Source organism: Melanotaenia boesemani, chromosome 1, assembly GCF_017639745.1.
Source record: "Melanotaenia boesemani isolate fMelBoe1 chromosome 1, fMelBoe1.pri, whole genome shotgun sequence".
NCBI lineage: Eukaryota > Metazoa > Chordata > Actinopteri > Atheriniformes > Melanotaeniidae > Melanotaenia > Melanotaenia boesemani.
In genome coordinates this window covers 20,036,634-20,062,909 of record NC_055682.1, presented here as the reverse complement: position 1 = coordinate 20,062,909, position 26,276 = coordinate 20,036,634, and the positions used below count along the sequence as shown (strand labels likewise).

Sequence of the window (26,276 nt, the reverse complement as noted above, 5' to 3'; positions counted from 1 at the left end):
CTTTTGGCTCTGTGTTGCACATAATATAATTTTAATTTGTCTGAAACCTTCGATGAACTTTCGTCACTTTACATCATCAATATCTTAAAAAAGAGAAAGATATTATATTACTTCATCATTTCCAATTTGTACTCCTCACTGGTTGTAAAACTATTAAATTGTTTGTTCATATTAAGTTTTGTGCCATCTTAATTTATCTCTGTGTAACACCTACTCGTTACAGTAAACAAAATCAGATAGTACAACCTCTCTGCCATGAAGTTAACTTTCATGAAACTTTCACTGCTGCTGTTTTTGTTAAAGCTTTCTGATTCCTATTGAGAGTTGGTGAACTTGAAATCATTACACTGGATATGTCTTTTAACAATAATTAACTCAATAGTACCTAATATCACGTCCTCCTAATGTTTGTAGATCTCACATTAATGCAAAAACTCTCCTAAAATAATTAAATGAAGCAATAAAAATAACAATTATAATAATGATAATATATATGATAGGACTATTTTACACACAGCAACAAGTGAAAAATACTTAAGACAGTAGTTTATAAAAGATAAAGATTTGTTGTTTGGGAAGAAAATCATGTAATGTCCTTTATTTGTCAGTTGTTGAACATTTAGGAATAACTGTTTAAAAGCTAATTGTTATCTGGGTTTGGTGGATGTTCAAGTACAAGTAAAAAGAAGTCAAGTTTCCTCAGACACGTTGGAGTTTATAGTGGAAATCTAATAGAAGATTGACGGCAGCTGGAAGGGTTTGATGAATTAGTAGTGGATCACATATCAGTCCAACTTTTATTACCTGGAAAGTTCACCGTTGGAGTTATGTCTTGGAAACTCCTGTCTGTGGGGTGTACTGAGATTCCCATATGGCCTAGCGGTTAGGATTCCTGGTTTTCACCTGGGCGGTGCTTTCCATGTGATTGAAGAAATGTTAATTTGGTCCTGATTCTAAAGTGAGAAAGCATAGAACAGGACCTGTGATGTTGAAGAGATAATGACATTGAAAACTATTTAAAAACATTGTTGTTGTAAGCTTGTTACAGACGTACTGTCTGTGTGTAATTACATAACATCTGCATGTCAATCACAGCCTGAAATCCAAAACAAAACATTTGTACAGCCCTCAGTTCAGTCTGTAAGGTGAAGGGAAAGATTAAACTGGAAGAGCACAACATGGATGAGTTATGACAAATTAACAATAACACAGTCCATCAAGGGATTAGCAGAGAAGTAATAAAGGCCTGAAATTATAATAAAATGACCATGTGATCATTTTTTGTGACGATCTGGTTCAGAATACTTAAACGTTTCTTAAACTCAAACTTTAAAGTTATTCACAGTAATTGTGACTCGGGCTGTGGAGGTCTGAGACTGTGTCTTTGTAAGCCTGCTCAGATTGTCCAGTCTCTAGTTCTTCACTTTTCACATGCATAGACAAAACCAGTGTAAGAGTGAAAGAAAAAACAATTAGATAAACAAGATTGGTGTTTTTCCTTCAACTGTTTTACAAGTTTGAGATGGGATTTGACCAATCAAAATGGTACTCTGTTTAATCTCATACACTGCAACATGTCTGTTTATCAAGTCATCACAGTGTAAACAGCAGAGATTGGTGATTGATCTCTTCTTTTTATTGTCTACAGAATATAACTCCTTGAACAGCCTAGTGTCAGAGGCTTTCATCCGCTTCTTCCTTGAGACTATTGGACACTACTCCCTGTTTATCACTCAAAATGAACGTGGAGAGCGTGTTTTCCAAAGAGAGGCTTTCCGCAAGTCTGTGGCATCGAAGAGCATCCGTCGTTTCCTGGGAGTCTTCATGGAGTCTCAGATGTTTGCAGGATTCATTCAAGATCGGGAGCTGAGGAAAACACGGGCTAAAGGTAGACTGATGTTGGCTGATTATTGTTTAAGTAAGGGCTGTGAACTTGTTTCAGGATTTTTATCCCTGCACTCTGAGCACAGTGCAGAAGAAAGTATTGCACTTATACTGACCTCTAGTGGCTGAGAGTTTTCACCAGCATGTTTTCTCTCCACATCACTGAATTCTTGCTGGCAGGCAAAGAGCTTGTCACTGCCTGGAATATAGAGATATGTCATGACCTTTTTGCTTCATCTATGTTGACAGGGCTATTTGAACAGAGGGTGGATCAGTACCTGGAGGAGCTGCCAGACACAGAGCAGAGTGGAGTTAACAAGTTCCTGAAAGGCCTTGGTGAGTTTTGTAGCAGGCCAACCGAACAATGCATGAATGTCACCAGTTTTAAAGTTGATCTGCATAAACAGAAGTTTGAAATATCCCTTCTGTAGCTTTGTTTTTTGTGGTTTTACAAAACTACAAATACTCTGATCTCATCACTGTCCAAAATGACAGAAATCATCTAGCGATTGTTATAAATTTGGTAAAAAAAAATGAGTTCATACTAAAGTCAACTAAAGTTTTGATATTGTTACTTTAGTTAGGTCTCTGGGCTTCATGGAGCTAAAGGTTGCTCTAAAAAGCTGTTTTCCACTGTGATGTGGACACATACAAAAATCTAACTGAGTGCACACACACCTTTCAGTAAAGTAGTCAGTATCTTCTGGGAGAAAAACAATGTTACCCAAAAAAGTCATAACTCAAAGTGTGGTATTTTGTGGGTCTTTGAACATTTCTGGAAATGATCTTTTAAGATTTTATCAGTGCGCCACACACATTAGTAAATATTTAGATTTCTACAAAGGCTCCCAATGAACAAATCTGCCTTAAAAGAGAATTGTGGCTCATTTCAACTTTCTATATTTCCCATCAATATGGTTCAAAGCATCAAAATAGCTGCACTCTTAGATTTTATGGTGGAGTTTCAGGAAAAAACAATTCAGTTTGCAGACTGTGTTTTATTGGAGCCACTAGCTTGAAATTTATGTAGCTTTCCAAAACATGAAGATCATCATAAATCACTTTTAATTTTTTTTTTTTTAGTATAATCAAAGGTAAACACAGAAATGATCCAAGTAGATGCACACATTTAACCTTAGGGATGTCTATCCAGGCTACTTGCCAAAGTTGTAAACTATTGATCAACGTATTCTACTCGTTCGTTTTTGTTTGTTCACACATGATTTTATGTTAATCTGAGTTTTCCTAATACTCTACAGTGGAGGATAGTATAATAATACCAATATTAATGGAAAAAACATCAGTTTTTTTTAAACAGAGTTTAATGTGTTTGTTTATTTCACTTGTTTCCAGGAAGTAAAATGAAGTTTCTCCACAAAAAGAACTGAGGGAGGGGGGGACTGAAGGCCCACACATCTCTGCTTCAGGAGGACTCTCAGATTTTTGTCTTTTCTTGATTATTTTTAAAGCAACAATATGTACATATTATTCCACTGTAAGCTGTGATGCTCTTCAGTGTATGTTTATAGTACCTTATGAGGCAGTGATAGTGGGACGGTACACAGCGAGTGAGTTGTAGAGTAACCACTGATGTCCAAGTGTGTTTGTGTTAACAGAGTATATGAGTATATGTGACTTGACATGGACGTAAATGTACAGTTCATATGTTTTCTTTATTATTTTACAACAGTGTTGTCCTCTGTTTAAGGAGCGTATTCAAAACTACATGGAACGAGATAATGAAGACAAAATCATTTTACTCTTCATAGTCTTTGGTATTTGTTATTAAATATAGTCATTTAAGTGCTTTCAATGCTTGCGTGTTTTATTTTCTAATAATATTAATTTCCAGTATTTTTTTTTAATTGCTGTCTCATAAATACGGCACCTGAAGCTAGCAGATATCACCTTTTGTAATGTAATTTACATTTTGTTAGATGACATTTTTTTTCCTTTTTAAACTGACATCTTCATGACAACTTTCCTCTAAGCTTTGCATTACAGGATGGTAAGATCCCAAAGGTGTTGCAGTCTAGCACCAGCTACCACATGCTGCCAGTAACCTAATTACGTCTGTGCACATCACTCTGGTGGCTGTCACTGCCATGCTGTTATTAGCTCTCTGTACTGGGAGGCTCACTATGGGTGCCATGTTACTGTCCCTCTGCCTGCATCCTTCATGGCAGTTTAGAATAATCATGTCTTTTATTATAAAGCTGCACAACCAGCTGTTCAGTAAAAGTACAAAATACTACAACTGTACCCATAATTGTACTAATTGTGTGAGTTGTGAAACTGACATATCCAACAGAGGTTGAGTCAAGTCAATAAGATCATACATTATTGTCCAAAAACACCAATTGTACAAAAAACCTTTAAAAATGCATACCCATCTGAATCTATTAGAGTTTACAGATAGAAAACCAGCACGATACTACCAGTTTAGCAGTGTGATTGAGTGTGGAATGAATTAATGTTTATAATTATTCCTCCTGCAGAAAGGCGTCTTCCCAGTGGCCATTGTTAACAGCTGTGACTCACATGTGATCTTGTTAAACTGACAGTTGTCTATAGTTTCACTTGATGCTAAGTGTGAATATTGTATGTGCCGTCCATCTTCTTGGGATAGCTGAAAGGATGCTGTTGTAGGTGGGGGAGAGGTGATGTCTCAGTCCTCCTCTGTTAAGTGAAAGTTTCTCTGCTGTGACATAAATTGCCTCTTTCACTCCCAACTCAAACAACATGTCTTCTGTGTTGATATTGAGACTTGAAATATTTTAAAATACATACAGAGCAGTTTTTATTTATTATGTGTAATTCTCACATTGTGGTTTTGTTTTGTTTTTATCAGGTTTGAATGCTTTCTATAACTACAGTCCAAGTATGAAGGAAGTTACCAAAAAGCAATTTAAACGTCACTTTTTCTGCATTTTTTTTTATTAAGTACGTGGTCTAAAGAAGATGAAGAAGAAGAAAAAAACAAACAATATCACCCCCTTTCACTCTAGCCAAGGGATCTTGCCAAGTTAGTGCCACACTAAAGCTTCGAGAGACGTCAGAAGTGTTTCACGAGAAAATCTCACGATTAACTGCGAGACTTTGAGTCTAAAATTTTGTCCGGGCCAAAGAGCGACATCCGATGGGGGGCATCGACACTCGGGAGATTCTCGGGTCAAGGTAAAAAAAAAGAAAAAAAAAAAAAAAAGAGAAAAAACTCCCGCTTTGTGCAGACACTTTACTGCAGCACACACAGCATGACTGACAGGCAGAGAGGAGCTTGAGTTTCTCGGCATGCAGCCTCGTTTCTTGTGGACCGACAACGACACTCTGACATCCCCACACACGCACACTCTCTCATGCTTGGCTGACAGGATGTTTTGCATGAGCTGTGCGCTTCACGAGTGGAATTAATTTGTACACAGATAGAGTTTCTTGATGCTCGGTATACGCGAAACTATCCGCGTGCTGACTTTGTGTTTGCAGGCTGTGATGCGTTGTGGATGGCTTCGTGATGCCATGATAGGGGCGTAATCTCCTGCGCACTTTCTAAAAAATAATATCAGGCTCAGTGATGCGCTGGAGATGAGGCTGCTGATGCAGAGGCAGGCTGTGGATGCGGGGGTTGATACCCTGCCATCTATCTGACATGTTGGTTATTAATCGGGGAGGCTTTAATAAAGTGCTGTCAAAGTGACACATCCACGAAGAGATGGAACAGGTAGCCAAACGTGTAACATACCAGATGGAAAATCACTGGAAATCCCCAGTTCCAAAAGCTTCACAGAGTAAACAATATCTTGCAAAACTACTGTGATTTATTCATACTTAATGCTAGTTTTCCATTGAATTTAGACACATGTTTTAGTGTGTTTACACATATGCAGTTAACGGTAAACACACTGTTACGTGCATGTGTATGTGTACAGAAAATTTAAATAATAAAATTATTAGATGATCATGAGCAGGTTGTTTTTGTGCTTATTATGAATTCAGAGTTCATTTTTTTCTTTCTTTTCTTCTTTGTTTTTGCTCTTTTGAGATTTATTTTCATTATTCTTGCAGGGGAGTTTTTGCTTATTTAAATAGAAATGTTAGGTCTGATTTATATATATATATAAATAAAAAAGGAAAAAACAGGCCAGCTTGGATGCTGTTTGTTTGTATGGATTTCACTTGATGTGTTTAAAATTAGATGAAGTGTTACATAATGTTTATTCCCTGTAGAGATTTTGAGCCTTCTTGCAGTGGGACTAATTTTTGTTTAAAAAAATAGAAAACAATCATTTTTATTGTCATGCCAGTCATCCTGTACAGTGGAATTTAAAGTGAAAAATAGGATAAAAGCAGATGATTAAATAGCACACAGGCATACATTCTCTAAAATATCTAAAAGATTTTAACAGTCTTTCAGCAACATTCTTGAAAAAAAAATCAAGTTCAACTTATAAATAATGATAAAAAAAAACATTTTCAGTTTCATTAACATACATGTTCATATAAAGTCTTTTAAAATCTTTATATTAAAAAACACTTTTTTGTCCAACTAATTGATCAGCCTTTGATTTCATTACAGTTAGAGAACATTTCTCTTCTTTAAAGAGTTTTAAGTTCTCAGGTGAATAGAGGGTACAGCTTCTTCAGTTCTACAATAGTAGCACCACCCTATGCTACACTGATTTAACTAGCAAGCTGCATTGAAAATATTTAGATTAATATTTTAAAAAGTCTAAATATTTCATGTAAAACTTAAAATCAACAATTTACTTAAAGCTGCATTGATATGCTTAAGTCTGTATAGTACTAATTTATTAATAGAAAATTACAAGTGTAGGTTAATATCCGTTACCTCTGCAGATAGCCGCATTTACATTGACCATTTAGTGTTCTGTGTAAAATCACACATTTCTGCTCAATAAATGTCAAACCTATATGTTACTTAGCAGCAGCTGTGTGGGTTTGACATAAAAGGTAATTTTTTATAGTTACTTGGACATAGCCACTATGATGCCACCCACTGGTTGGGATGTTTTTTCAGCCTTTAAAATTAACATTTTTTTATCACCTCCCTTTTATTTTAATGGGCCAGAAGTGGCCATTTTTTAAAAAGACAGGTGAGTTCTGATGGTGAATTCCATTTAAACTTGTAGATAAGGAGTGCATTATTCCCAGTAGGAGAAATATACTGGAATGCACCACACACAACTCTTGTTGTTGTTTGCTAATATCTAGCTTGATCAGTAAATAAATTCTACAGGTTTTAAAGATGCATTTATTTATTTATTGGCATGCAACTGAAAGTGATCAACTTGCATCAATCAGTCCTATCTCTGAGTTCCAACCTTCCAGGCCAAATAAACACAGCTGGTAAATTAAAGTGTAGAAAAATAAAGCAAGAACTGGTTTTGAGAAAAAAAAGTAGTAATAATTTGAAATGTTGCAGGATCGAGGTTTTGAACCTAAAATGACTGCTTGGCAATAAGAAGATTAAAGGAGAGTGACACGCTTACAATGAGAAATGTGGCTTACACAGAAACTTTGATGCACATAACACACTACCCCCATTTTATCATAATGTTTTTTTTTTTATGGAATAAAATTCTATTTTTCACCTGCATTGAATTCTCAGAAGTCAGGGTCAGGAATACTGTGGGCTTGATTTTGTATTTGTGCAGACAGAAGTTTTTGCAACCTGAACAAAATATAACATTTAAATCAAAGAAGGTTGCAGTAAAAGACTAAATATTAGTTACAGTATAGTTAGTTACAGTGGCAAGCACCCAATACAGCTTACTGCTGTACGCTGCAGCAGAGACTACTTTCTTTTAATATGACGGACAGCATAAATAAATAAACGAATAAATAGAAAAATAAATTAACAACAGATAAACATGCAAAAATTGGTAACGGTACTTCAGATTTCTGTATCTCATTTAATATATTCAGTTGGTCAGTAAAATCTAAATGCACATTTCAAAGAAATATAATGTACATTTACTGGTACAATATGCAAGTTGCTTAACTGTGACATTTACTGGGTAGCTAACTCAACTCTCTGTTGTCATAATATTTAAGGAAAACAACTTTTGTTGTGCATTGCACACATTCTACTTAATTATAATATTTAGAGCAATAAAACAGGAATGTGTAAAGAAAAAATTTTTTTTAGGGATTTTTAAGTTCAATTAAGTATAAAACAATATAAATATAAATATATATAAAATACAGTTAGCTGACAATTAATTGACCAAAGCTAAAAGCACATTTGTGTAAAATGTTTAGCCTAATTTTATAAAAAGTGACCACAGCAGTATGGTCATAAATTTAAACAAAATGCACATGAATCAAGTTCATAGATCATAAGATTTACAAGGTTTCTAAACAAAAAACAAAGACATAAAATGGGCTTGTAGTGTATTTCTTTAGAAAAGCCTTGAAAAGGGTGCATTGGAGGTTGGGAATTTCTGAGACAGCACATTTTGGTTTTGGTAGAATTGCATTTGAATATACTTCCTTATTGGCATCACCTCTCAGACCCAGTGGCTTTGTCCGTATTTTATGTAAAACCTGTCTGCTTTTTTGAGCATTTTCTACCTCATAGTGGCAAGAAATGTATAAATACTCCTATAAATTAAAAGATGTGAATTATCAGCTTAATCAGTTCAACCACTGCTTCATCCTCCTGGATTTAACTAATCAATAGATTACGAGATGCACTCAAAAGGCAGACTCAGATCAGGTGTTACAAATTCTTTTAATGCTGGATGAAAAGTCTCAGAAACCACAAGAGAACAAGGTTTGGGCTAAGGCTGGGACGTTGTAGACAAAGCAACAAGACAATCGAGCAAAGAGAGGAAGTAAGTGGGGAACTTATATACACACACACCTGAGGGAAGCTGACGAGGACCAGGTGAAACACATGAGGGCGGGCCAGGCAACCAGAGGTGCAGGAGAGGAGGGGCCAGGTTCAGAAACACATGCTGAAAATATGAGTTCAGCTGACTACCTGAATATTAGTGAATGTTCAGGTTCCTCCATAATTTTTTTTCTTTCTTGATTGTATGGGCTTATTTCAAGAAGATGAAGCCAGAATTTTACCAGGCTCAAATGGTGAATGAATGGTTCAAGGAGTATTAGACTGTCTCAGTCACACAGAATTCATGGTAACTACAGTGACATGTCTTTAAGATGTCCTGAAGACGACTTTATCTGTTGTCCTCTCATCGTTAACACAACATCTCTGCAAAAAAGTTAAGGCAACTCTGGACAAACTTGACATATTCTGTCTTACATGACAGAATTTTTTTAAGTTTTTTTTTTTTAGTTTTGGTAAACATATGAAAGTAATGTGTCCCTCCTGTCGACTGTCGATGCAGAGTGGAGAACTGAGTTGGTTTAGGAGAAGAAGCTAAAAGCTAAACGATACAATATCTTTAGAATGGTTAAAGATAATCCTGCCTTCTCTGTGACCTTATCACCTCAGTGTTAATAGATGTTAAGAAGAAGGTGCTTTCAAGGGAGAGATCACAGCTCAGATTTCTATTATTGTCACGTCTCTTGAGATGACAGGCGTAACTGGTGCCAGCTTAACAGAGCAATGAAGCTGGCGGGAGATTTCAGTGTGAAAGATAAATGCTGTGAAGGTGCAGAGAAAAAGTGCACAGGTTGAAAATACTACAGAGCTGAGCAGGGTGCACTACAACTGACTAATTGTGTTCCAAATTGGGTCTTTGAGTGCACAATGGGGAATGGGATTCCTCTGAGCTCCCCACTGAAGCGTCCAAGGATGAGAAAGTTGTCGGATTTGTAGGTCAGGCTGATGGGGTTGTTGTTAGGCAGACTTGCTCTTAAGTCAGATGTCACATTGCTTTAATTCTGGGCTGTATTTCATGGTGATAAGTTTTGATTAGCTTCAGCATCCCTTTGTCCCCAGATTTCCTTTTTTTTTTTTTTAGCTCATATATCACCAAAGTCTTTGAGAGGAATAGTATACATTCACAGGGTAATACATTTTCCCTCTCTTAGTCTCCATTTTCCCTCTGATCAGTGAACTTTTAATTATTGTTACCCTGTGCTGCACATGTTGTGTTATGTTAAAATTATAACTGATATCACAGTTTTAAAAGTAGCTGCAAGAGTGTGTCCTAGTCCCATCTGGAGCTTATCCAAGCCTGACCCGGTTTTGGTGTTCTCCGTTAGAGTGTAGCTCCTCTGGGATCTGTCCCCTCCTCATGCTGACAAAGGGAAGAAGGCCACAGCTCACTCATCTTAGCCCAGCCCAACATAGCCTGACACAACCAGAGCCTAACATCACCTCATCCTGCCTCTCATGCTGCATGCTCTAATGAAACTAAAGGTGCATTTGTTATTCTTTCACACTCCTTCCACATTGTAGGTCTTCCTTTCTCCTCCATTTTGGAGAGTGCTTCCGGGAATATTTTGCCCTACAAAAAATAATTATGTTATCTCCCTAATTCCCAATTATTATGCACAGGCTTATTTAAGAAAAAAAAGGATTAGATTTTCTCTCGTCTTTGGTGGCAGCGCAGGCGAGCAGAGAATGAATTTGAACATGACACTCCTCTCCTCCTCTGCAGTGACGGGTCCTACACTTGGATGAACTGGGGGAGGAGAGAGTGCACTGAGGCTGTCATGTAAGCCGTCTCCTCTGGGGCCACCTTTTGGTGCGCACTGCTTCCTGCTTTAGGTAGAAGCCTCAGTGTTTTTGCTGCTGAGGCATCAGGCTGCTTTTTCTCCTCTCTGCTCCCTCCAGTTAAGCAGGCAGCACATCATCACTCCACGCACTGAAATGGACAAGGTAAGATGTCTCTTTAGCATGCTTTCCTGTCGTCAATTAAACTTTTTTTCTGAGACAGTAGAAGATTGCTTTGATATGTGCAGCAGTTTCTAAATTTGCATTGCTAATCCTTCTGTGTAAAATCAGTGTGCATTGTATGCTTGTTTTGCTCTTTTCACACCTAAACATTTATGTTTTGCACAGAGCACAATTTTTTTTTTAGTGGATTTGGTCCCAGGTGATGATGTTTGCTAGTCTAACAAAACCAAATAGGCTGTGCTTTGCATCATCTTCTATTTTTCTCTGCCAACATCTATAATGCTATTTATTTCGCTATATCTAAAATAGAAGGTGATGTAAACTCAAGAGGATAAAAGGGCTTTTGAATGTTTTTAGTGACACTTTCAAAATAATAATTTTTGTGTATTGTATTTTTTATAGTTTGTAAAGAAAATTAAATCATTGTAATTAAATCAATGTTGATGTAATAAATCTATAACAACTTATGCTCTTGCATAGGTTTAGGTTCATCCCCATAAGAAACTCAGTAATAAGCCACTGAAAGTCTCAAAGCATGATGATATTATATACTCTTTGAAGTGTGATTTAGACCAAAGTAACACAGCAACACCTTTTATTTTTACATCTGCCTCATCTTTTTATCACCTACTGTCATATGTGTGATTGTCTTCACTGTACATTTTAAACAGAAGAGGTTTTTTTTTTTTTTTCTTCTTGTTTTTTTTTTTAGATCTGCTCAGAGTGCACAGAGCCAACACTTGCACAGAGTCTGTGTACGCTGTGCAACAAGTGGTTGTGTTACCAGTGCACAGATGTGCACCAGCATCAGAGAGCCCCCACTGCTTCTCAGTTTGCAGACTTGTACCAGCAACAGAGGCCCAGTGCCACCCAGTGTCCTGACCTGCACCAGAGAGGCTCCAGCTCCCTGCCTCCTACTGGACAAGGTAAGTTATTTGTGTATATATCAAAACTGTTTTTCCTACACTTTTCTGGCTCGTATGACATTGGCTAGGCTACACTATCTGTCATTTGGAGGCCTTTCCACTCTGTGCTCTGGTTGTTTGTTATTCTTAAAAATGTTCCAGTAATCCATTAGAAGCCATTGCAATGAATAATACATGACAGTGGCAGTGGTTGATAATAGTTCCTGGAGATCCATGTGTTTTATTACACCTATCTTTAACACATGCCCCAGATTCTGAGGTGCTTGGATGATTTCATTTTTCTAATATTAGTGTGTTGCTATTTAAAGCCCCTCAAGTATGCCCAGCAGCTGTACTCCTTGTATTTTGCAGGCCTACCTTGCACAAGTTATCAAATCATAATGAGCTGTTCCCATGCATTTTAACCTGTGATACGAGTAATACTGTTTGGTTTGTGAACTTGTGAGAAAAGCTGTGTGACAGTGATGACAGACAGGATGTGGTCAGTCAGATCAGGCTGATGCACCCGGGTGATGCTCAGCTCTCTGCCACAGAGATCTGTGATGATATGCAAACAGAAGGAACTTGGTTGAGGTAAACCGGCCAGCAAAGAGCAGCACGGCTGCAGTCTTTGACCTCAAGTTATCAAGTTATTGTTAGACAGAAATTCTTTGAGCCAAAAGTCTGTTACTTGCCCTGTATAGAAATGCATGAGAAATATTATAGTGTCTTTTACTGTATGCGTGTCATTGATGACTCTTTGAAGGCTTCCACTGAGATTGTTTACCTACTTTATTGTGACTCAAGTCCAACTGTAACCTCAATTTACTTCTGCTCAACCTATTTCCCACGTGTGTTGATATTTTGTGTCAAAATGCAGAGGTAGGCCATATAGATTGTCATTGTTAACTTTAAAACACCTATTGATTCAACTGTAACAGTATGTAAAAGTTTGATATACTGTATGTAAGCATATGAACTGTAAATTTTTGTATTGACAAATTACAATGGCTTTTTTGATTGTGAACATTTAAACTGAAACCACAATACATTATCTCACTATTTTCAGAACAGTCAGGCTAGCTAGTCTTTGTGAGTACGGCACAGGGGAGGCTGTGAGTGAAGGGTTACGCGGAGGATAGATGGGGTAAGGGATGAGTGGTTGGGTGGAGAAGTGAGGGTGGGGTGGGTAAGGGGAGGAAGTTGAGATGTCATGTGGGTTCATACACTAAGAGCTACTTTTGTTTAGGTTTTTGTGTGTGTTTCTGGTAATTTGGTTGTTGTTGTGATACATGTTTGTTTTTTTGCTTATTTTTTTCTCTGCTGTGTTTCTGTACAGGTGTAGCACTTGGTTGTCTGGTGTCAAGTTGGGTCGTTGCCTTCTATCTGTTGTATCTTTGTCTCCTTTTTCTTATTTCTACTCTCCGTTTTACTTCTCTTCATGATTCTCCCTTTTTTTCTGTCTCCTCTGGTCAGGTCCAGCAAGATTACATAAATTCCATAATTCAAAATAAATAAATAAATAAAAAAAAGTGGAGCCTTATACCCATAAAGCTCCCCATGGCAATGCAAATTTGTTCGGCACAACACAGCAGCCAGATCATAATTTTGCTTCTACCATGTTGGACACGACAAGTGAAAAAACCCAAAAAACAAAACAAAAAAAAAACCCAAAACATTTAGGCTGCCAAAATATGTTGTAAACTCAAATAAACAAACAAACAAACAAATACATAAATAAATAAATAAGCCTAAATTAATTAAACTGTCCATTTGTTTAGAATACAGACTATTGTGATAACAGATGCTTTTCTTTTTATCTTTGTGAATGGGACGTTTAGAAAAACCTTGATTACTTGGGATCCTTATTTTCACTCTCATGTTCGTACTGTAAATATGACGCTTAAACTTCTGAAGGTGTTCCAAACTGCATAACTGGCTGAATAAAAAAAAATCCTGAATCAAGGTTTTGCAAATCCATCCATAACCTTTTCACTAATCCTGCCGACAAACAGACAATCAAACTACCACCACTGTAACGTCTGTGGTGGAGGTGAACATTAAAAATCTGTTGTTTCTGCAGTAGGAGCTACAGTATGTGAAATGACTCGAACTGACCTGAACACAGTGTAGATAAACACATGATGCTCCAACTCAAATAAAGATGCATCATAGCCTGTACTAATGTTATTGAGTACTTTTCTGGCAAAACTAAGCGTTGTCAATGTAGGAAAGTTGATTTGGATGTGCGTCACACACACTGGGAAGTAAATCAATCTATGTTCTGCTTTTGAATTTGTATTATATAAAAGTGCTAAAATAATCTTTTGGCAGAGAGAAACCTGGTGTGAACTTCCTTTTGACTGTTGCTAATGGTCTGTGTCCTCTCTCCTTCTTCCCTCTGTATGTCTTTCAGGCCCAGGGTCGTATCCTTGTCCCCTCCTCATGTGCCATTCTCACAGACAGGAACCCTTGGAGCTTTTTTGTGAGTCATGTGACCTTCTGTGCTGCAGCAGCTGTCACCTGTCCTCCCACAAAAACCACAGGTGAGTCCTCAAAAACAAAGCACAAGGACATTGCAGAGAAGGGCTAACCGCAGGTTAAACACCTCTAAACTGAAGTGCCGTTTAACTATCCTGTCACTTTTATCTTCTGTATCTGCATACACTACCCTTGGCCAGCCTAACTTTCATTAAGTATTCATAACCTTTTGTTTTCTGTGACGATACTGTGCAGTTGCTGTCTCAAAGGTCGCCTGCATAATGTCTTGTCCTCTGGGGAAACAAATTTGATTCTGGTGTTCTTCCTGCCCAAAGAATAAATTAGTGAACTTTCTGTGTGGTTTATACTGTGATCTCTCATGTGTTTAGGGTGATGCAGATTGGGAAGGCTCTGCAAGATCAGCAATGGCTGTTTGAGAGCCTGATGGTGCAAGTGGAAGAGAGGAGGTCTGCCGTGGAGAACAATGCTAAACAGATAGAAGACAGGTTGGTTTCAACTCTGGCGGAGTCATAATTGTAGTTCCAGTAGTAAAGCTTCTATCACAAATAATCAAAAATCCGATAGTATTAAACATGTCACGTTAAATAAATGAATACATAAAATGTTGCCTTCATGTGTGTTTTTGATGGACTAGAACCTTTTTCCTTCCTTTCTGTCTGTGTAGACTGCATGGAGTAAAGATTGCACAGAGGAAGGCAGAAAACCAGATTAAAATGGCAAAGATGATTATGATGAACGAGCTTAACAAACGAGCCAACCTATTAATAGAGCAACTGGAGGTAATTATTCTGTCTTTATTTCTTACTTCTTATCATTCAGCCAGCTGTGAGAGTTCATATGGAGAATCTATAATTGCTGTAATGAAATCTGCCCTGGAAGCAAACAAACAAAACCACATAAAAATTTGTCCAAATCACTTTAACAAACAGCTCAGGTGCTACATCTTTTAAAACAAAAATGCTCTTGATTAGACTACAGTCTATCTACAATGCTGTCTGTCTGCCAGTAAACACACATGACTTCATGCATTTTTCTTGATTTTTCTGCAGAAGATTTCAGAAGACTTTCAGCAGCGTTTGGAGGACCAGCTGCAAGGGGTAATAGAGCTATGTGGCCAGCTGGACCACATTCAGAAGTTCATCACCTGGGCCACAACCCGCCACTGCAGAGGTCCGGTGCTCTTCAGCAGGGCTCTGGTAAGACAGTCAACAGACGTCCACTGTCCTATTATAATACAAACATGCACACTCAGTTCTTTAAGGTCACTAATAATTCATTTCTTTGGGGAAACAGAACATGTGTGATGTATTTTGTTTTGTCTTGAAAAAAGTAAAACCCATTTTTTGCTTATCTTTAAAGAGTACTATGATTATACTTGTAAATATCTCTGGTTATAGAGTTTGTGGTTCAGTTGGAGTGTCCTCTGTGTGTATGAAGGGACTGTGTTACAGTAAGCCTGAGAAAAAGTGCTGAAGTTGCATCAGTGACTTTAGTTCAGCTCAGGCTCAGAACCTACTACAGAACCTGTGTTACCTGGAGCAGAGAGTTTGAAAGATGGAGACATTTATCAGGCAGCTGGGATTTAAAAATAGGGAAGATGCATTATAAGTGTAAAATGCAGTATTTTTGGATCTTTGTCCATACAAAAGACAAAAAGTCAGGATGTCTTGATTTATTTGCATCAGTTTTGATATTGGTCTTAGTAATGATTGTCTTGAGGTACCTGACTCATTAAGACCTAATACAACATTAGAGTACATCAGTTAACTTATATACAGGGTTCCTCAGGTTTTGGAAAATCATAACTGCAGTGTGATCAATGCAACATTTTTTCATAAATGCTTAATGTTCTTCCTGCAGATTTCACTCCAGATGCAGCAGCTGCTTGAGGCATCTTTCCTCTCAGACTCTTGGAGTCCTGTTAAGATCAAATTCAACTGGGATGCAAGTTATTGGACAAAGCAGATTTCCTCTCTAGGTAGATTGATAGATAACTTTAGTAAAATATTGTATGTTTAATTTAAATTCATTATGCTGAATGTGGAATTATGGTCTCAGTAAAATGTGCATAAGAATCTAAATGAATAGTTTAGGAAATTTAGTTAATGTAACTTCGTTTCAAATGAACTAAAAAAATCTTTAAGCACATACACATGTACATCTGTTAAGTCATTAGTGGTATTTCTACGCATGACATATATGTTCTCTGTTGCTCTGCAGGCCAGCTGACGGTTGAGGGGGGAAACTGTACTTTTCCTCCAGGCTTGGCTTGTTCCAGTATTATGAGGCCTCAGCCCATCACCTGCTTGTCTCTGCCAACCATGTTTCACAGAGGCCGAGAGTTGGGCTGTGGGTACCAGGCCTGCTGTGAGCCCCAGATGTGTTGCCTGCATGGCATTCCCCCTCAGTCAGATCTGGCCAGTCTGGATAAAAGCCAGATGGAAACCACTCTTTACAACTCCAACTGCACTCAACCGGGTCTTATATCAGCCTCCCTGCATCAGAACCAGCAACTCCAGAGGTGCTGGGACACAGAAGGCACCTTGCTATGTCCTCGTCCTACATCTCCTGTTTCAGTCGTAGGGCCCATGCAGCTCAACTGCAACCGTGGATCTGCAGCACAACCACAAGCTGCTCATACCCTACCCCACTCACAGTCTATAGCCTATCTCTCTTCTCAGCAACACCAGAGAGAAATACTTTCAGACAGCCAGACTCAGCTGAGTGCAGACCGCTCCAGCCGCGGCCAGTGTAAGGGGAAGTTGTCGAGTAGCATAGCTCTGCATCAGGAACTGAGTCACACAGTGATGAACAGAGAAGTGTTGACTGAGGAGAGCTTGGAGACAAGGTGCAGAATGGAGGAGACTTGCAGACAAACAGCAGTGGCTGAAAACAGAGTGGTGCTGGATGAAGTACTGCAGGCAGACAGGAGGGAGCAGAATCCTGTCCAACAGCAGCTTCAGCAGCTTCAAGCTTCTTTAGTAGCAGAGCAACAGAAAACCAGACCTGCACTGACACCCAGAAACCACAAAAATGGCAAGGTAAGATGATACAATGATAGATGCTTACAAACAGTAAAGATAAACATGGTGCACTCTACATCTCCTAAAAAGGACTTTAATACCAAGCAGATACATCCAGTATGCCAATATGATAATTACAAATGTCTACCTAGAAATAACTTTATAATGTTAAGAGTAAAGGCAACAGAGCTGCAAAAACTGTTTAACAGCCACGAGATCAACATAGTGGTGGCATTTTTTTCGCCTCAGTTTTTCATTTCACACGTGGTTTCTACAGTTTTTATGGGCTCAAATGAGTTATTGGCCAAACTCGCAGCTCATGATATGGTAAACCACACAAAGCTGTTTATACACACCTCTCAAAAGCCACTAGTGATCAGTCAAACCCATTTCCTCTGAAAACACAGATGTTCAAACACTCTTTCGCTTTTGTCTTTGTAATTATTTAATGCAGTCACATTTAAGCCATGTTAAAAGAATATAAGAAAAAGTTTTCATGTGGGAAAGGGTTATGGAAAATGTTGAATTTGAAGGTAGTATTCAGCTTTAAAAAAATACTCATTACTGACTGAAATTAAAAGGAACTGTGTATTTTAAACCAGAATGTTGACTTCCAAAAGTTGTCAGCTTGCCTGAACACAGATGGCGTGAAAGAAACCTGCTCCTGCTTTCATATAGAAAGGATGATGGGAAAACAAAGAGCTACTCTGACAATGAAAGCAGAGCAGTTCATAGCAGTCTCTTCATCAAAACCATACTTGATGCCAGAGGTTTAAGCAGCTGCATAATCACCTCTCTAAGAAATTCTCAAGATGGATGATTACAAGCACAAAGACATGTTATTTTTACATTTTCAAGTCACTGCATCTGAAAATGATATAAAGCCACTTGGGCACACACATTTATGTACTTAACCTGTCATTAATGAGCCACTAAGGGAATAGTAGGAGCTGCCAGTTTGATTTTAGCCCTGGTTTGCACCAAGATAAATTCCTATTCCCCATCGTTCCAGAGAGAAGGATTAGAGTCTATTTTCCTCTACAGTCTGAATCCTGCATTTCTTCCCAGGGGCACAGATCAGGTAAGTGTTTTAATCGCATGATACTTAAGAGCGTGTGCTTAGTGCAAGCCTGGCCTGAATATATATGATGGTGTTCAAGTAAAACAAAAAAGGGGAAACTGGTGCTGGTTTAAAAAAAATCTGGTGTGAAATGATTCTTCAGTCCTCCTTTCTGCATTATCTGAAGACACTTTCAAGGCATTTAAAGAAGATTTGTGTATTAGTTAAACTGCAATGTGAGCGAAAGACATGGTGGTTTGCAGGTCTGGCTTAATCAAAGGACCACCCTGAGCCCCTGATGCTGAATTTGCATTTGATAATTGGTGTGGTAGCCAAACCTTTCATTGCCCCTACAATAAGATTAATATATGCAGCATGTTTGTAAGGATTGTTTTGAATTTTTAATAAATAGACTGAGCAATGGTTTTATTCATCCATCCACCACACAGATCCCACTTCTTTTTCCTCTCCTTTCAGTTGTTAATGAAATAAACATGTGCATCTGTGTATTGGATGCAACTTGAAACCTTGTTATGTTTATGTTTCTGACAGAGATCCACATCCCTGGAGGTATCTGCGACAGTCCATGAGTGTGTATCTGATGTGCAGAGCAGCAAGCTCAGCTCTAGTTCAGCATGCTCAAGGAGGAAGAGACGCTCCCGGAGCATCCCGGCAGAATTGGCAGCCCCATTCACCAGCCCCTACACAGAAAGGCCTCCAGGATGCAATAACAGCCGAGTTGCAGAAGCTTCAAAGAAGGTAACCCTGCATCAGAATATAATCACAGATGGGAATGAGCTGAGGCTGAGCTGTTAGAGAGAGAAAATTGGTAACAGTTGTGAGATGTGCACTTTCCACATAAGAGTTCTAGCACTACAAAGTTAAACTTGGTAGATACAATTATGCAATAATACACATATTACTGTAGCACTTTATGTAACAATGTAAATATTTGAGTACTGGCAGTAGAGAAGAAGACAGCCTCAAAAGAAGATGGCAGTTCTGGAGCTTTCCATCACATCACATGAAATTTAGAAATGGAGATGCTGTCATGGTTTATGGTTTCTGTTCTGATTTCATGTGTTTAGTTTTGGTCATGTTTCTAGTTTTGGTTTTTGGTGTTCAGGGCTTAGTTTTGTATTTCTTCGGTGTCTCTTTGTTAGTACACCTTGTCTGATTGCTCATTCACGTCACTTGTGTTTAATTGTCAGTCTGTGTATTTAAGTCCTGGGGTTTCAGTTACTCCTCTTCAGATCCTTATGGTTAATTCCTTGTTGTGTGTGGTTCCTTGTCATGAGCTTTTAGAAATAAATGCTCTTACCTCCACTGATTCTGGATGCATTTGGGTCCTCACTCTCTGCCAACATGTGACAGATACTCAGTTGTCATGGTAAAATATGATTGTCAGGAGTCACAATCAAATCTAAGGTTTTGTGAGAGACAAATGACCGAAAAATGGTTTAAATGGTGTGGTTGTGTCCACTACTGTTTTAAAGAGATCAGATCAGAGATTAGATTGGGAAAGTTGGGTGTAGCTGTAGAGTAATATTTGAAAACATTTTGAAACCAAATTCCGATTTAACTATGGATTGCTTTTTTCAACACTGAGGACACTTGCAAAAAAAAAAAAAAAAAAAAAAGACAATATTTTACCAGCAAGGTTGGCTTTTTAATTTTTAATGTAGAATCTATTGAAGCCTGAGATGTTTTGGAGTAGAGTATTGCACATTTGCTAAATCTTTCAGAGCCCGTGTCTTACGTTCATCACACACAGTGTACAAGCAAACTAAAAAGATCCTTTTTATAATTTGATTAAAAGCTTGTCATGTTACATATACCAATATAAATAACTGTTTTTCTTATCATAGAAGTGTCTTAGTTTAACATTATGTTTATGTTGTTCTCAGTATGACAGTGTGGATCCCAGACAGAGGAGAGCCTCAGATGGGGTGCTTTGTGTTGTTAAGGAAACCTTATCTGACATGGCCCCATCCAGAAGACATCTGTCTCCTTCACTGTCTTATAAGACGGAGCCAGGTACTGGAATTTTCCATTAGATTAATTCCTTTATCCTAAAAAGAAACAAGGTTTAAAAACTGAATATATAACCATCTTTGTCACTTTTTTAAAGACCCTTCTTCCACAATTGTAGGTGGAGAGGTTGATTATGGAACTAAGGACAAACACAGAGCCACAAGAAATAGCTTTAACAGGTAAGTGATCTCTGAGCCGAACTTGCATCCACTTGCAAACTATGAGAACGAAGTCTGGTTGTCATCTCTAATTCTCTGCTTCCCTCTGAAGTAATGAAGACATCCTAAAGGACTCAGGCAGATCCAGAGTTCCAGTAGTTTGCTTAGAGCGCCTTAAAATACTTGTGTCACAACTCCCACCACATGGACGAAGACAGAGTGACCCTTTGCCTGCCAGTGGGATGGACAACAGTGAAAATATCCCTCAGCAGAAAACCAGGCATGATGTAACACCTGAGGTATGTCTGATTGCTTTTATGTAGTTCAAGATATTTATTTAAACATAAAATGTTAAAAAAGAGGTGACTGACTCTGCTGAACTCCGGCACTTTGGTGCTTTGACCACAAATACTCTGTCTTCTCTGATCTTTGATCTCTGTGGGCGACGCGGCTCAGTGGGTAGAGTGGTCGTCTTGTAGCCTGAGGGTTGCCGGTTCAATCCTCGGCCTGTCGAGCTCATGTTGAGTTGTTCTTGAGTAAGACAGCGAACCCCAAAGTGCTCCTGTTGGGTCGTGGTTGAGCGCCTTGCATGGCAGCTTCTGCCATCAGTGTGTGAATGGGTGAATGTGATAAATAATGTAATGGGTATCATTCCAGGTACAGTAAAGCAGTATATAAATACAGACCTTTTTTTTTTATTTCAATATTGTGAAAGTAAATAAAACATTTTATCTTACATCTGGAACAAATACTGTAATATCTCTGCCAGAGGATCTCAGTCTACACTGCTTTTATAGTACAAAAAATCCAGAAAAATATTAAAGTCTGAGGCCATGAAGAACTTTAAAAGTAAATAGTGAGATCTTAAAATCCATTTTAAAACCTGTGAGCTGATGCAAGGAGACTGAAACAGTGTTTAATTGTGCCTTATCTCCTGATTCTTGTCAATAGATGGTTGCAAAATTTTGCACAATCTGGAGCAATTGCTGGGTTTTTACTTCTCTTCTCTTCTCTTCTCTTCTCTTCTAGATGCAGGAGGAAGCAGGAGGCTCTGACGCCAGGACAACCACTCGCTCACTCACAGGGCCACAGTATGCAGAGCAACAGATTCAAAGTCACTCTATCAAACTGTCAACCGACTGTGAGTTTGACAGCATCACTAACAGAGGGAGGCTGACGCCTCACCAAACATCCACACCACTTCCCACTGACTCAGTTTATGTGCCACAGTGTTCCTCCACACTCGATCTGGATTCAGACTCTGATCCCAGGTCAGCCTCTGAGGATGCTGTTGTTTCTCCAAATGATCCAGACCCACAGCTAGATTCAGATGCTTCACCGGACTCTGATCCGAATGCACCATCTTCATCTGAGGCTGAACTTGAATGTGTGGCTGATATGAAGCTGACAGCTGCAAGAGAGATGAGGCTATGTGAGGATTCTGAGCCAAGTCTGGAATTTGAGGCAGATCAGGAATTAGATGGAGGAAGAGAATCAGAAGATGGCCAAGAGCTGGACATGTATACAGAATCGGGTGATGCTCAAACAGAGTCTGACACCCAGCCTGAATATGACCCCACTTTTCAGGCTGAGACTGATTCAGATGCTGTATCCGATCAGCCTCCGGACTCCCAGGGCTCTGTGGAGTTTGAGCTGGATGTAGAATCTGAAACTGAACTTACCACAGATGACCCACAGCCTCTTCGCTCTGACCTGGAGGAGGAGTCCCATATTGGTCCTGCTCAGAGGCCACTTCTGATTGCAAACCCTATTGGTCAGAGCGACACAGAGGAGGTCCAGTCTGAGCAAGAAGGTGCAGAAATGGAGAGTGAGGACTTCTGTGCAGTGTGTCTGATTGGAGGGGATCTGCTGTGCTGTGACCGCTGTCCTAAAGTCTTCCATCTGTCTTGCCATATCCCACCTCTGCTGAGCTTCCCCTCGTAAGCTTCTTCTTTTGTAGCATGACATGTAGTCATTTAGCATTTCACACCTCATAATAAATAGTTTATTCAAAGCTGTAATGACTAATCTGATACTCTCTGGGGGTTTCTGTTCAGAGGTGACTGGGTGTGCAGCCTGTGTAGAGATGTTGTACAGCCAGAGGTCAAATACAACTGTGAGAATGAGAGAACAGCTGGCGCACACACAGCAAATGGACTGTCAGCATATGACCAGAGGGTAGGTTAATGTATCAGCTGCATTCCAGTGACTGTAGCAATGTCTAGCATTCTCTGGCTACTTTGGTGTTTTGTTTTTTTTTGCCCGTGAACTTCTAACAGTTTTGTTTGATATTTGCAGAAATGTGAGAGACTGACTCTTCTGATCCTCAGCAACATCTTAAGCACCCCCTTCCATGAGCCTGTCAGTCCACTTGTGAGTGATCATCATGATCTGAGTCCTGCTGAAGTGGACTGTCTTCATACTCTTTTGCATTATATTTTATTTGTTTATTTATTTTTTTACTTTCAGTAACACATTAGTGTCCTGAAGTGTTTTCCTCCCTTTTTTATAGCATAAAAACACTGTTTTTGTTTATGCCATTTGTGTTTCTATATTTGCAAGTGTTTGGGGGCCTGAAAGTTTCCCCCATGGATGGTTTCCTTTAATCAAAGTCACTTTAATATTCAGGTTTTTTGTCATCAAAGCACAGTGAGCACATCCTCAGGGCCATACAGCTGTGATGAATGTATTTTAATCTTAATAAGGCATTCACAAAGCTGATTTTTAAAAAGAAATTCAGGCATTCATTGTTTACACTCACATTTTCATGCACTCATTTTTTGCTGCATTTTTTTTGTGCATTGTGTCTGTTGATTGTTGACAAGTTTAAAGTAATTCTGGTTTATTACATAATCACATGCATGTACATTGCAGAATAACACACAAAATAACACATGTAACCAGTCAAATGACATCGTATTTAGACTTTAAATCTAGTTGTATCTTATTAGTAAAAATGCATTATCGTCTGCCTTTTAAATCTTAACGTGCTTGCATTGTCTTGATAATTTGATTGGTTTTGACTACATAGTACAAGAAGCATGTCTATCAACAGGCTTTTTGCTTCTTCTATATATAACTAGACTGATGAAATTAGTCTAATTGGTAATATTTCATTATTTTACTAATATTTTTACTAATATTAAATTCTGAGAAAGCAGAAATAAAGCTGTGTTATGCGTTTGTAACATGTCGGCTAAATTTACTGATAACCACCAAGCCAAACATGAATGATTAAAAAAGTCAAATAAGGTCTGTTCTAAGACGCCAGTGGTTTGTCAACACATCTCCCTGATTAACAGATCATCCCAAATGAAACACACAGGTAGACAGAGTTTCGTTTATATTAAACAAAGCAAACTGTCTTGGATGTGACATTTCAAATACACACTATGAGTATGAAGTATTTCTGTCACCTTACAGCTGTGAACTAGATAAGTGGTTCCCAACCTGGAGTCTGGAACCCCCTAACGGGGTTCCCCCAAAATCTGAGGCTGATACACAATAGTTGGTTTATTTATAACATTTGGGGACACATTTCTACTGCATCACAGAAATATAATTTCAGACCTGCCTCAAAAATGCTGAGCAGAAAGCAGGTGGAAAATGGTTAGACAGTCCAACTCCATGTTCCGTTTTCAGCTGTTTTAAGCAACTTCTGTCTGATACACATTACTTGTCTCCATGAGAATATCTGAAGCCAAATAATTCATTTTAAGACATCGTCTTAAATTAATATTTACTTTCTGCACATTGAGTTATTGTTTTTTTTCAAAGCACCATGCTTTATCTTGCTAAAAGATATAGTTTTAATTCAAAAGTAGATTTTTCTGTGTTATCTTCTTTATAAGTAATGCAATAAATTGGAACTAACTTGTTAAAGGCATTACTTGATAGTGATGTTTCAGCGTAGTTAAAAAAACACTTTGAGATAATGAAACTGAATGAATTAGATGAGCTAATGTAGATAATGTAAAAGTCTTATGTGTCACTGCTTCTCCATGCAGGCACGCCATTACTACCAGATCATCAAGAGGCCGATGGACCTGTCTGTGATCAGAGCCAGACTCAGTAAGGGGAATCCCATGCATTATAGCTCACCAGATCAGTTTGTGGCTGATGTCTATCTCATGTTCCGCAACTGTGCAAAGTTCAATTATGTAAGTAAAATAATTTTAAAGTTGGTATCTTTGTTTCATGATCACAATCAGTCATAGTTTGAAGTAACGTAGTCATTATCACCCAGTACCATCTGCAGTTACTGTGACTTGAATGGCAATATTTCTTTCTGCGTGCAGCCTGACTCCGAGGTAGCCCAAGCAGGCCGCAGCCTCGAGGCTTTCTTTGCCTCCAAGCTAAAAGAAGTTTTCCCAGACAAAGTTTTCCCAGTAGCTGAGGTGGACTCTGACAGCGATGAGTATGATGAGGCCTATAGGACAGCTGAAAGTGGTTTCCCTTGGCCAGAGAGGAGGGAGCAGTGCCACAGGAAGAGAAAGAGGAGACAGTCGCTCAAGTCAAGGCGACATCATTTCTAACCAGATGTGACTATACTGCACTGTCGCTGTAAACTTTTTTTTTTGGGTCATAAAGTAGCTCTGTCTTGTGGTTCGCAGTAATATGACTGTACTGCCATCTGATGGCAGCTGAACACATCTAGATTACTAACAGATGTAGAAGCGATTATTATTCCTGCAGGCAGCTGATTAAAGGAGCAGAAAGTCTAAAAGCTATTTTAAGTTGCTGCAAATGTATTGAATTTCTACACAGTTGAAATTGCACCTTCTTGGATGTCACAGTATGTTGGTTTGATTCAGCAGCCATTGTGCTTAGTAGGCAGGTAATGCAGCTAATTGCATTTTGATCATTTAATCCTAATGTACTGCTATGCTTAACATTCTGTATTTATCTGAAAAAAATATACATGCTTCATGTTACATGCTGTATTGCAGCATCCTCTGTACACAGAGGATATTGCATTTGGATGTTTTTTGCTTTTGTATTACGTGGACTTTTTTAGAGTAACATATCAATGAACTCTGAATCTTTAAGCTTGTAATTTTTCATATTCATAAATGTTTAACGTATAATGCATCCATCCTTGTTTAGAACTTACATTACATTATTTGTTAGTTAATAAAGCATTGCAAGTGATTATCTAAGATTTTATTTGTGCTTTAATTTCTATCATGGTAACTTTTCTTCAACAAAACAGCAGCAAATCGTTTTTATCTTTTTGAAAACAAATGACTTTGTCTTTTTGATTGAAGTAAAAATGATGTGCTATAACCACTGTTAGAGCTCAACAGCAAAATATAATGTTATATGATAATAATTTTATGTCCTCATTAAGCTTATAAAAAAAATGTTAATTTTATATTTGACCATTAAATAATCCTGTGTGTACATTATATAACATGTCAGTGTCGCCTTTGTGACATCAACATCTTGTCCTCTTTTTATTATCTAAATATCTCATGCTTGATAAAAGTGTAAGGTATTCATATCATTCAGTATTGATTGTTACAAAAATGTCTTGCTAACAGTGAACCATACTGTTAAAAGTAAATATTTCTCTTTATAGTAACACTGTAGAGCATTCCTGTTTTACAAATGTCTATATTGGCTCCCTGCAGCATAAAGTAGACACTGTTTAACTTTTAATCACTGTATTGAATGTACAGTATATGTAATGTAACTTCTTTTTTTTGAGAACAGTAGATGTAGTAATATTACCTTTTGTCAGGGAAAACTGATTATCTACATTTACTGTCATTGTTTCAGGATTTTCTTTTTCTTCCAAGTTGTTTTTTTTTACTGTAACAGCTTAACCATAAATGCACACCACAGTATACTATCAATAAAATGCTTTCAACAGAA

The 26,276-nt window shown here is 38.1% G+C and overlaps 2 protein-coding genes and 1 long non-coding RNA gene across 8 annotated transcripts in view; 2 read left to right on the top strand and 1 right to left on the bottom strand.

Annotated features, from left to right (window-relative positions):
• dennd2b (DENN domain containing 2B) overlaps positions 1–5,123 on the top strand; it is a 57,840-nt gene extending 52,717 nt beyond the window's left edge. For 2 of the 3 annotated variants that reach the window (XM_042008707.1, XM_042009432.1), the window contains 3 exons: positions 1,649–1,888; positions 2,134–2,220; positions 3,238–3,692. In XM_042008707.1, coding sequence (XP_041864641.1) covers positions 1,649–1,888; positions 2,134–2,220; positions 3,238–3,272 — 362 coding nt within the window. In that variant the 3' untranslated portion in view covers positions 3,273–3,692. Of the gene's footprint in view, positions 1–1,648; positions 1,889–2,133; positions 2,221–3,237 lie in introns of all 3 variants that reach the window. The other variant, XM_042007896.1, reaches the window with a different exon arrangement.
• Positions 1–21,460, bottom strand: part of LOC121656218 — a 23,724-nt gene extending 2,264 nt beyond the window's left edge. Inside the window, exons 1-2 of the long non-coding RNA XR_006013405.1 lie at positions 21,398–21,460; positions 436–439 (exon numbers count right to left, since the gene is read on the bottom strand). This is a non-coding gene — a long non-coding RNA (uncharacterized LOC121656218). The remainder of the gene's footprint in view (positions 1–435; positions 440–21,397) is intronic.
• On the top strand, positions 4,982–26,276 carry trim66 (tripartite motif containing 66). Of its 4 annotated transcripts, none has more exons than XM_042005909.1 (19): positions 4,982–5,061; positions 10,479–10,535; positions 10,655–10,699; positions 11,430–11,643; positions 14,039–14,168; positions 14,493–14,609; positions 14,789–14,903; positions 15,174–15,320; positions 15,985–16,102; positions 16,345–17,165; positions 18,760–18,966; positions 20,115–20,244; positions 20,339–20,420; positions 20,512–20,698; positions 21,429–22,339; positions 22,457–22,577; positions 22,698–22,772; positions 24,407–24,559; positions 24,698–26,276. In XM_042005909.1, exons 3-19 carry the CDS (start codon positions 10,691–10,693, stop codon positions 24,932–24,934), a joined length of 3,774 nt encoding a protein of 1,257 aa, XP_041861843.1. In that variant the 5' UTR covers positions 4,982–5,061; positions 10,479–10,535; positions 10,655–10,690; the 3' UTR covers positions 24,935–26,276. The 4 variants fall into 4 exon arrangements, with proteins under 4 accessions (XP_041861843.1, XP_041862641.1, XP_041860261.1 ...); XM_042005124.1 differs by adding an exon at positions 10,081–10,237 and having other exon boundaries at positions 5,000–5,061; positions 10,479–10,699; XM_042006707.1 differs by having other exon boundaries at positions 10,479–10,699; positions 20,360–20,420.

Excerpts from the sequence above, each read along its gene's own strand:
- trim66 (XM_042005909.1), top strand. Across the intron at positions 22,340-22,456 it reads CCTCTGCTGAGCTTCCCCTC|AGGTGACTGGGTGTGCAGCC; the intron begins GTAAGCTTCTTC and ends GTTTCTGTTCAG. Across the intron at positions 22,773-24,406 it reads ATGAGCCTGTCAGTCCACTT|GCACGCCATTACTACCAGAT; the intron begins GTGAGTGATCAT and ends TTCTCCATGCAG.